The 10,055-nt window shown below is 59.1% G+C and overlaps 2 protein-coding genes across 2 annotated transcripts; both read right to left on the reverse strand.

Annotated features, from left to right (window-relative positions):
• Positions 1 to 2,526: 2,526 nt before the first annotated feature.
• On the reverse strand, positions 2,527 to 4,829 carry C1QTNF5 (C1q and TNF related 5). The gene is made up of 3 exons (XM_015884219.3): positions 4,760 to 4,829; positions 3,879 to 4,111; positions 2,527 to 3,478 (listed from the first exon to the last, which is right to left on the reverse strand). The coding sequence occupies exons 2-3, from the start codon at positions 4,102 to 4,104 to the stop codon at positions 2,961 to 2,963; spliced, it is 744 nt and encodes a 247-aa protein (XP_015739705.1). The 5' UTR covers positions 4,105 to 4,111; positions 4,760 to 4,829; the 3' UTR covers positions 2,527 to 2,960.
• Positions 4,830 to 5,876: 1,047 nt separating this feature from the next.
• MFRP (membrane frizzled-related protein) lies at positions 5,877 to 9,709 on the reverse strand. The gene is made up of 13 exons (XM_085525821.1): positions 9,383 to 9,709; positions 9,190 to 9,301; positions 8,878 to 9,006; positions 8,621 to 8,779; positions 8,323 to 8,542; positions 8,111 to 8,241; positions 7,619 to 7,744; positions 7,442 to 7,518; positions 7,194 to 7,342; positions 6,942 to 7,072; positions 6,716 to 6,850; positions 6,455 to 6,582; positions 5,877 to 6,390 (listed from the first exon to the last, which is right to left on the reverse strand). The coding sequence occupies exons 1-13, from the start codon at positions 9,461 to 9,463 to the stop codon at positions 6,166 to 6,168; spliced, it is 1,803 nt and encodes a 600-aa protein (XP_085381947.1). The 5' UTR covers positions 9,464 to 9,709; the 3' UTR covers positions 5,877 to 6,165.
• Between the last annotated feature and the right edge of the window lie 346 nt (positions 9,710 to 10,055).

Consider the following 10,055-nt stretch of genomic DNA (forward strand, 5'->3'; position numbering starts at 1 on the left):
CCCTTTGTCTGCCCAGCTGCAACATCCCAGCCCTAATGAGCTGCCATTGCCTGTGGGACAGCGGGGAGCTGGCATGACAGACACGCACTGCAAAGCAGCTCACAGCCCCTGGCCGATGGGGAGGGAGCAGGTGATGGATCAGCAGCAGAACCACGGGGGGCTTTTGTCTGCTCCCAGGCACCAGCTTTGCTCCCTCATTAGTGGCTCAGAACATGCTGCACAGGGCTGTGCTCAGCTGGGATGAGGGTATTGTCATGAATGGAAACTCCCTGCTGCCTCCACAGGGTTTCCATCCCATTGAGGTGCAGATGGAAACATCACTTGGGCCTGGAGGAGGTGATTCTTGGTCCTGTTGGTCCCCTTCTACTCACCAGGACATGGGATTCTCTCATGCTGATCCCTGAAGAACCTGTTGTCTGCCCTCCTGAAGCCCTCAGCTGGATCCTCCTTTGGTCTTGTCCCCTTCTTTCAGCTCCTCTGGTTTGTAAGGTCTTACCCACCTGAGCTCTGCTCCTCAGCCACCTGCTGCTGTGAGCTATTGCCAGATACCAAGGTGGATCCCATTCCCACAAGGACCAGTGCTTTGGTTGCCATTACCCCAATAAGACTGCAGGCACACAGAGCCCACAGGTCCCTCCTGTTTGTCCTCACACTGCTGTATAGGCACTTTAGATACCCCAACAGGGTCCCATTTCCCAGCACAGCCATGAGAGCTCACACACAGTGCTGGTGTGGATGCTATGGATCGACCCCTCCTCAGCCCAGGTTGCACACTTGAGCCCTTTCCTTGCCTCCCCTAATTGAGGACAGCCCCCATCCCCTCCCCCAGGGTTGAACTTCTTACCAGGTCAGCCAGGAGACACCAGCACAATCTTTGCTACCGAGGGCATTTCCATACTCTGCTCCTGTAGTTGAAGGTTTGGGCTCTTGGAGGAGATGACTGATCCATCTTCACCTCAGGGCACACACACAGCACCAACACCTCTTGCAAGCTGCACATGGTAGCCCTGGATTGTTGCTGCAGAGCCCCAGCCCTGCTGGGTTCAAGCCTCCAGCTGGAAACTGTGACCTTACCGTGGCCAAGAAGCAAAGTACTGCACTGGGAAGGGCTGCCAGATCTTCTTCTTTTCTTTTTAATTGAATAAACATTTCTGTTCCAGCTGCCACCTCCATCAGCTGCACAACAAGACCTACCTGCTCACCCTGCTTTTATAGCAGCTTCACCCTCCTGTTGGCCAAAGGGGTGGTGGTCCCTCCCTAAACTGTGTGCAGCTGAAAAGGGGCTGTGGCCACTTCTTCCTCAGGGGCAGCTGAGCTTGTTAGAAGCCGCCAGGTACTACCACAAACCAAAGCATCTTGTGTCTCCCCTTAACCCTATCCCCTCCTTGTCCTCCTCCCTAGGCAGCTGAGGGCACCCCTATGGTGCTCAAGGGAGGCCCCAGCATCCCCCACTGACCCCATACAAAGCACCTAGGAGATAAAAAGCATCCCAAGGAGAGCAGAGCTGCTGCACCAAGTGCTCTGCTCCGCATCATGATAGAGCCTGGAAGATGCTCCCAACCCCCACGTACCTCCCCTGGCCTCATCCCAAGATAAGTCATTTTCCTCCTCCCAGAATAGACAGTTCCGACCATCGATCTGCTCTGCCACGTTGTTTATCCCTCAGCAGCTCTGCTTACAGAAAAAAAGCCATCTTCAACCCAAACAGCCGCTTCCGCTGCAACGTGACCCTGTGGTTGGGGCTGGGAGGGAGCTGCAGGGCTCCCATGGGGAGCGAGCCCTCACCCCTGGCCCTATAGATTCTGCAAGTCCTTGTGGGGCTGAGGGTGGTCCCGGTCATTGCTGTGTGCCCAGGTGTGATGCAGTGATGTGCCCTTGGCTCCTGCGTGGTCCCAAGGTCTGTAGGGTTTGCTCATTGCATTGTGGGGCTGCTCATCCTCAGCCTGATGGGCAGCACGGCTGCTGGGTGAAGGAGTTCGGCCCCCAGCCAAAAGCCCCCTCCCTGCTCGTCCCTTATCCCCGCAGGACCTATTTTGGGCAGGAATGAGGAAACTCTTCGTTCCACGGCTAAAAATAGGGACCTTTCTCCCAAGCGGATCACTGCTCTCACACTGCAGCCCGGGATGGGAGAGAGCTGGCGAACTCCCCAAGTCCTGGACACGGCAGAGGGCAATAATTCCCCCTGCTCCAACCTCAATGTCTCCAGCCCTGTAGGGGCTCCCAGCCTGTCCCATGGCACCAAGGGGAGGGGGTCCATGCGGGGACGCGACCCCCAGACGCAACGTCGCGCACTGAAGTGAACTGAAATCGGGGTTTGGGAGGGGAGTCCCGCCCCATCCCCTCCCCTCGATGATTTTAGGGGAAGGCGCACAGGGAGGGAGGAAGCAAATAGATGCCGATGCCTCCATCTAGCGGCTGTGCTGGCTGCTCTCGTCTTGTCCTCAGCGCTGGGATGCGGCACAGCTCCGTGCAGCCCCCCGAGTGCCGCCCCTCCAACCCCAAGGCAGGGCCGAACAGCAGCAGGCGCAGGGATGAAGACCCCTTTTATTGCTGGTGAAGGAGGAGATGGGCGGCTGGAGGATGGGGGACATCAGTGATGCAGGCAGGATGGTTTGCCCACCCTGGGACATGGCAGGATGGGCCCCTCGCCGTGCCAGCGGCCGGACAGCCCGCAGGGAGAAGCTGACCGGGGGGGGATGCTGTGTGCTTACAGACAACGCGGCCATCGGGTCACTGCAGCTCCCAGAATTTAGGGCATAGAGCCCTAAAGCTGGGTGCACACAATCATGCTTAGCTCTGGCACAGCGCTGCATGGGGTAGCAGGGACAGCGTGCCCCTGCCTGGCATGAGGTGATGAAGCCACAGTAGGGCAGAGGGAGGATACTGAGCATCCCGGCTCCCATATGGCCAGATCCCATCCCCAATGGGTGCCCATGGGGTCCCCATCCCCAGCCTCACGCTCAGGCAAAGACAGCTGAGTTCTGCCAGTAGGAGTAGACGAGGAAGCCGGTGAAGGTGCTGTCTGTTTTCACGCTGGCGTAGAAGCCGATGTAGTCCCCGACTCCCACCTGCACCCACACCTCATCCTCGGGCTCCAGGCGAACCAGGGCTCCCCCTGAGAGCGAGGTGGGCTTGGGCCAGTTCCCGTAGTACTGGAAGAAGGAGGCGATGGAGTGCCCGTTCTTCATGATATCAAACTGCAGGCTGGCACGGTAGACAGTGGCATGGACGGCGAAGTAGTAGAGGCCGGGCACCTCGCAGGTGAACTTGCCAGTAGCGGGGTCATAGTGGCCTTGTTCATTGACCAGGACCACATCGAAGCGGATGGGTTGGTCGGCCAGAGGTGGGCTGCGTGATTCGGAGCGCTTGGCACTGAAGGCAGAGCGGGGGGCCACTGCACACTCACCCTGTGCCCCCTTCTCACCATGCAGGCCATCCACACCGGGGCTGCCCATCTCCCCACGGGGTCCAGGAGCTCCTGGAGGGAGCACAGAGGGGACAGTGTAACATTCGAACTCCCCCAGCTCAGCTGCCCAGACCCATCCCAGTGGGGTTCAGCATCCCATGGGTGCTGCCACTCTATCTGGGGGTGCAGCATAGGCAGATCAACCCTAAGGAGCCAAGGAATGGATGCTGTACCCACATTGGGGTTCCTGAAGCAGGAGGTGGAAGGAAGGGAGAAACACAGTGGTGCTGGTGGCAGCAAGCTGCTGACTCTTGGAGGGCCATCCATGCAGGGGAAGAAGGGTGGTGGCAGCACAAAGCGGGGGGGTTTTGTGGGATTTCCTCCCAGCTCAGCAATATAGAGTTGTGCCAATGTTCAGACACAAGCTCATTCCCATGGTGAGGGTCCCCTATTGACATGACCCCTTACTTACCTGGTGGGCCCATCTCGCCCTTCTCTCCTGGCATCCCCATCGCCCCATCCCGGCCATCTCGTCCATCTCTGCCTGGCAGACCCTGACCCCCATGCAAGCCTGGGGTGCCTGGGATGCCCGGCTGCCCTGAGCACTGCCTGGGGATCTTGTTGTCTTCAATCTGCACAGAGCTGCTGATGAGCCCAAGGAGAAAGAGGAGGAAGAGCTGCTTCATCTCGTCTTCCATGCAGGAGCTGGGAGGGGGCACAGAACACAGCTTACAGTCCTGTGGGCACCCATTCAGAAGGCTGGCACCCTGCAGCTGCCCTCAATTCTCTCCTAGTTGCCTTTTTGGCAGGCACTACCTGCACCTGCTGCAACATCCCCATTGCCCACCCAGACCGTGGCGGTGCCAGAAACAGGAGGGGACCACGCAGGGGAGGTGATGGCAGTGCACAGCTGCATGCCGGGTTCAGGGTGGTGGGCTCTGCTGGCAGGATGCTCATGGTGACACCGTGCATGGGCTGTGGTTTCAATAGACAGCATTACATGGCAGGGCGGCAGCTCGGGAGCTCCAGTTGCATCGTGGCCCTGCCCTTGGCAGCATCCCCACAGCCAGCTCTGCTCCGAGCCACCCGGCTCCCCACACAACCATCCAGGGCTACAGCATCATCGCATGGGGCTGTGCTGGGACCACCCCAGTGCTGGGACCACCCTACAGCCCTCCCATCCCCAGCACAGCCCCCAGCCCATTCCCCATGGCCTTTCCCTTATGAAATCTCTCTCTCCCCTCTCCTGGATGTGACGGCTGCAGTAAAGAGGAAAAGGAGGAGAAATGTGGCTCCTCTTTGCCCCATTGCTGGAGCTGGGACCCCATTATGCCCATGCCCCCCTCAACTCACCAGCTCCTTGTCCCCACAGCCCGCTGTGCTCCGCTGGGATGGCTGCAGCTCTTCCTGACCGCTTTGCTCTGACGAAGGCCCGAGGAGAGGCTGCCTCTCCACCTCCCCCCCCCTCCTCCCCACGTCTCTCCTCCCAAACTCCAAAGGAAATCACGGGCCCTGGGAGCCAAAAGCTACAAGACAAGGGGAAAAAGAAAACTAATCCCGCGGTGTCGGAAGCTCCGTAAGCAGGGGGAAGGGAGAGGCAGACAAACAGCACAGCGGGGCGAGGGGAGGCGTGGGATGAGAATCATCAGCGCTGAAGGCATCTGGGCAGCAGGACAGCAAGATGGAATGGGGAATGTGAGAGAAAACAGAGGGAAAGCAGAAGGAGAGAAAGGAAAGAAGCAGAGTTAGAGAAAGGAGCAGGAGCCCTAAAGGTGTGTGATGCCCTGGCTGGTGCTTTGTGCCTGGCAGAAGGGATAAGGCAAGAGGAACAGTGAGGTACATGCACTGTGGCAGTGCCAGCACTGCGGGCTGCAGAGGGTGCAGGGATGCATCAGGCTGCAGGTGCAGGCAGCGAGACTGCAGGCATGCAACAAAGCTGAGACAGTGCTGGGCTTTGCAAGGCACTCCCAGCTCTCCTTGAATCCATTCCAGCACCGAGTGCATCCAAGGGATGCTGCAGGGTGCGGTGCTGTGGGTGACACTGTTGGCTGAGCCTTCCTGGTCCACATACCTAAAAGTCATGTGCTTGCATGCGGCCTGGCTGCTCCCCCCCAGGTGTGAAGGGGCTGTTGGTTTTGGTCAGCTGGGAGCTGGTTTGTGGCCACAGGGTGTTGCCAGTGGGGTGGCCTGGTGCCAGCATGGCCAGAAAGGGCAGAGCCCTGGTTGGAGTGAGTTCTGCTCCCTGCACCATGGAGCTGCCTGCATGACACTCTCCAAGACCCATTTATCTCCCATCCCATTGAGGGTACAACAACCAGCCCATGTCATCCCCGCAGCTGGGACAGTCCTGTGCCCTTTTATTCCAGCCCACACTCCTGGCTTCCCTCTCTTAGCCCATTCCTCCATTTCCCTAGTAATAATCTGGTGGGACCCATATGCAGACCGTCTCCAAATACATCTGCTCCATCACTTCATCAGCTGCTCATGCTCTTTATTCTGCTGGTTCTGGGACTGGGGGACAACCTGCAGCCTGGTCCAGCCCTGCTCCATTCATGGAGCATTAACAGCTCTGCTGCTGAGGGCTCAGAGTCTCTCTATGGGAAATCAGTCCTGCAAAGAGCCCGTGGCATCTGGGCACTGAGCTGAGCACAGAGCAAACTGGAAGGCCTCAGTGCAGGACATGTTACAGCTGGAGTAGAATGGAGGTTTAGGGCAGCACTGGGCTCTTCTGCAGCTCCTACTCTTCTTTCCTTGCCATCTCAGGGCTGGAAGCACTCCACGGGGTCATTGGAATCAGGCAGGATGTTGCAGTTGATGGGCCAGAGGATGCCAAGGAGACCCAGGGAGTGCTGGCAGCGCAGCTCAGCAGCCAGGCAGACAGCACGGCAGGGCTGCAGGACACCCCCATCCGGAGTGCACTTGGGCACAAAGAGGCTGCAGATGAGCAGGCGGAGGTGCTGGTAGCATGCAAGCTCCATCAGAGTCTGCAGGAGAGAAGCAGTGAGAACAGGATGGTGCAGAGCATCCACCTGCAGCCCAGCACCTCACCTGATAGTCCTGCAGCACCTCAGCGGCTCCTGCCTGGTCCGGGATGGCCAGCCAGATGTTGGGGAAGGAGGTGGCATTGTAGCCCAGCCCCAGGCACATCTCCACCTCCACAGGCTCACAGATGGAGCCTGAAGAGAGAGATGCAGGGTTAGGGTTAGAGGTTATATATCACAGAGGGTCTGATGGCCTCCAGGTGTGCACCCGGGGTAGGTGGGATGTGGGATGGCTGACAGGGGGTGTCCCCCAGCCATGGGCACTCACCAAATGCAGGGTAGGAGACCCCGGTGCAGTTCAGCTCATCGGTGCCATCAGGGCAGTCGTGCCAGCCATCACACACAGACTCCAGTGCCCGGCACTCGCCATTGCCACAGGAGAACTCTGTGGGGCTGCAGGTCTCTGCCAAGGCAGGGCATAGGATGCATCCATCTCCCAAGGATGGAGACCATGCAGCCCCTGCTGGCACCTTGCTCCCTGTCTGGCTACTTACTCTCTGTGGCATTGCGGGCTTCATAGGTGGCAAAGAACCCAGTGTCTGCTACTCCTTCATCTGCCACAAAGAGAACTGTCATGACGTGGCGCGATGAGGTCAGGGTGGGTGGCAGCTGGTGGCCACAGAACCTGCAGGGACATGGGGTAAGAGAGGACACTGGGTATGTAGAACCCTAAAGCTCATCCTCTGGCTCACTCCAGCAGCCCATTCCATGCCTCAGTTTCCCCAGCTGACCCACAGGACCCACACCTGCCCATCAGGCTGGCAGTTCCAGTGCCTGCACTGTCGTGAACCTCCACGAAGTCAAAGCTGCAATCCTCGTGTGACTCCAGGCTGAAGTTGTGGAAGTGCAGGTCTATGACGTGGCCCAGGGGCACAGAGATCTGCCAGAGGCACAGCTATGGGGACAGCCATGAGAGCCATGAAGCCAGACAGGGGCACAGGAGGAGGAGGTCTTCCTCCTGCCCTCCTCCTCCTCCCAGCATCCCTTCTCTCACCTGCTGGTGTGGATATGGCTGGGGGTGGCTCGGGGTGGAGAAGTGCCCCTCCAGGGCTGTCAGCGGCCCCCCACACTCTGGGAACACACAAAACACACACACACGGCAGCTGTGCCCCCATTTCCCTCTACCATCACCTCCCCAGGGCTGGGGGGGGGGCACACGCTGCCATCCCACCTTTGTGCTTCACGCTGCAGTTGGCCTCATCGCTCCGATCCTCACAGTCATGGAACCCATCGCAGACAAAGCCCAGGTGGATGCAGAGCCCCTGGTCACAAAAGTGCTCATCCCATGCACAGCTCTCTGCGGGGTGAGTGCAGGTATCTGGGCTGGTCACCCATACCCATACCCATACCCATACCCATACCCATACCCATACCCATACCCATACCCATTCCCATACCCATACCCATATCAATACCCATACCCATACCTATATCCATACCCATACCCACATCCATTCCCATATCCATACCCATACCCATATCCATACCCATACCCATACCCATATCCATACCCATACCCATACCCACACCCATACCCATACCAATACTCATACCAATACTCATACCCATATCCATTCCCATTCCCATTCCAACATCCATACCCATACCAACCCCATACCTGTACCCCTGCGTATTTTGGGGCCAACCCACATTATGTACTCACTCTCACTGGGGGCCACAGCCCGGTACCGAGCATTGAAGCCTGGTGCCCCCACACTGCCATCAGAGACAAAGGTGACACGCAGGTGGTTGGAGATGCTGTTAAAGGTTGGGGGGACCACGCTGCCACAGAACCTGGGGGCATAGTGAGGGTAATAGCACTGCTTGCCCCATCCCTGGATATGCCACCCCCTCCTTGGGCACACACAGCCCTACCTGGCAGTGCCCCCCCGGGCTCCCTGCTCCTCATAGAGCTCCAGTCGGTCGAAGAGGCAGGAGGCAGTGCCCTCCACACTGAATGCATCCATGGTCAGCTGGATGGCCATGCCAGCTGCCACCTCGATGTGCCATATGCAGAGAGCATGGGGTGGGTATGGACCAGGGTGGTTGGGGGAGCTGAAGGAGCCCTCGGGGCCATACAGGGTCCCACCACACACTGCGTATTACAAATGGGTTTGGGTTAGGGGATATGGGGATGTGGCCACCATAGTGTGCAGCCCATGTGGGGACTTACCCAGTGCTGGAGTGCTGGCTGCAGGTGGTTGGCCATGGGTTGGGGTGGAGGGTTTGGAGTCCTGGGGGTCTCTCTGGGTGGGTGTCACAGTGGTGGTGGCGGAGCTGCGGGCAGGCAGGGCTGCAGCCGGGGAGTGGGGTGGTGGTGGGGATGTCAGCTCTGCACCAAGGGGGATGGATGTAGCATGGGGAGGGAGCTCTGGAAGCCCACCCAGGTCACAGCACAGTCCCCCTGCTCTCCCTGCACACGACACTCACGGTGGATGATGATGCCCAGCAGGAGGGAGATGAGGAAGAGGAGAACGGCACTCATCAGAGCCACGCAGAGCCAGGTGAACCTGCAGTCAGCTCGGTACTGCCAGCCTGCCTGCACCCAGAGCTGCCGGCCTGGGGAGGGTGAGGAGAGTGGGCAGAGTGGGGTGCTGCCATATCCCCAGCCCTGTGCCACCCCCTGAGCCCAGCTCTTTGTCCCCAGGGTGCCAGCAGTTCCCCATACATCCCCACACCCCCATGGGTGAGCTCCTGGTGGCCCCACGGACACGGGCGCATGCACAAACCCCACGCAGGTACCGAAGGCATCATGGGGTGACGTGGCTCCCACCCCATCCTCATCCAGTGGCTGCTCAGCTGGAGGCACTGCCAGGGGCTCCTCTCCCTCAAAGACGGGGTTGCAGAACTCAGTCTGCATGAAAGCAATGATGCACAGCACTGTGGGGACTGCATTATGGAGACCCATCAGGTGGCACCCCTACCCCAGCCCTACCTCACTGCGCTCCAGAGCCTCAGGGCAAAGAGTGATTTCAGTGAAGTCCTTCATGGTAGCAGCATTCCTGGTACAGAGCATCTAAAAGCCCCCCCAGAGCTCTGTGCTCCCCAGCATGGCCACATGTCCTTCCACCCACTGCTCTCTGGATGTTCCCATTGCATACAGTGCTGGCTGTGCCCGCATTTGCTCAGCCCCACAGAGCCCTATGGCCGTGTGTGGGGAGCCCTGGGAGGCCCTGCTTCCCTCAGCGGGCCCCTTCCCTCTGCCCCGTTAATCCAGCTCAGCTGAGGATGCCGAGGTCAGACCCTGGCACGGAGATCCCACATCTTAAAGGGGAAAGTGTGCTTGAACCAGAGCTGGAAGGCTGTCCCAGGGGTTGGGGACACGGCTTTCCAGGAGCTGGTGGGAGCTGGGCAGCCCAGGAGGGTCTATATTGGGTGTGCACCCCTCCTTCCCTCTCATCCCCCCCTTGCTGATATCTGAGCACTGCTGCCTGTGTTCCTGCTGCCCCTTAATGCCACAGGTCTGTGCCTGAGCTGGGCAGAAAAGGGCCTTTGTTCAGGGCTTTGAGGGCAGAGACAGGGCACAGAAGGAGGAGAGGCTCCTTGTTCCCCATGGACACACCAGCCACCACATCCTCTTGCTGCAGGTCAGCCCCATTCCGTGGTTC

This window comes from Coturnix japonica, chromosome 34 (assembly GCF_054131305.1).
Source record: "Coturnix japonica strain WE chromosome 34, WE-NBRP24, whole genome shotgun sequence".
In the NCBI taxonomy this organism is placed as follows: domain Eukaryota; kingdom Metazoa; phylum Chordata; class Aves; order Galliformes; family Phasianidae; genus Coturnix; species Coturnix japonica.

Excerpts from the sequence above, each read along its gene's own strand:
- C1QTNF5 (XM_015884219.3), bottom strand. The coding sequence starts at position 4,104 with ATGGAAGACGAGATGAAGCAGCTCTTCCTCCTCTTTCTCCTTGGGCTC. Across the intron at positions 3,479-3,878 it reads GGGCGAGATGGGCCCACCAG|GAGCTCCTGGACCCCGTGGG; the intron begins GTAAGTAAGGGG and ends TGCTCCCTCCAG.
- MFRP (XM_085525821.1), bottom strand. The coding sequence starts at position 9,463 with ATGCTCTGTACCAGGAATGCTGCTACCATGAAGGACTTCACTGAAATC. Across the intron at positions 8,242-8,322 it reads GCCCGGGGGGGCACTGCCAG|GTTCTGTGGCAGCGTGGTCC; the intron begins GTAGGGCTGTGT and ends CTATGCCCCCAG. Across the intron at positions 7,745-8,110 it reads GGCTGTGGCCCCCAGTGAGA|AGAGCTGTGCATGGGATGAG; the intron begins GTGAGTACATAA and ends CTCACCCCGCAG.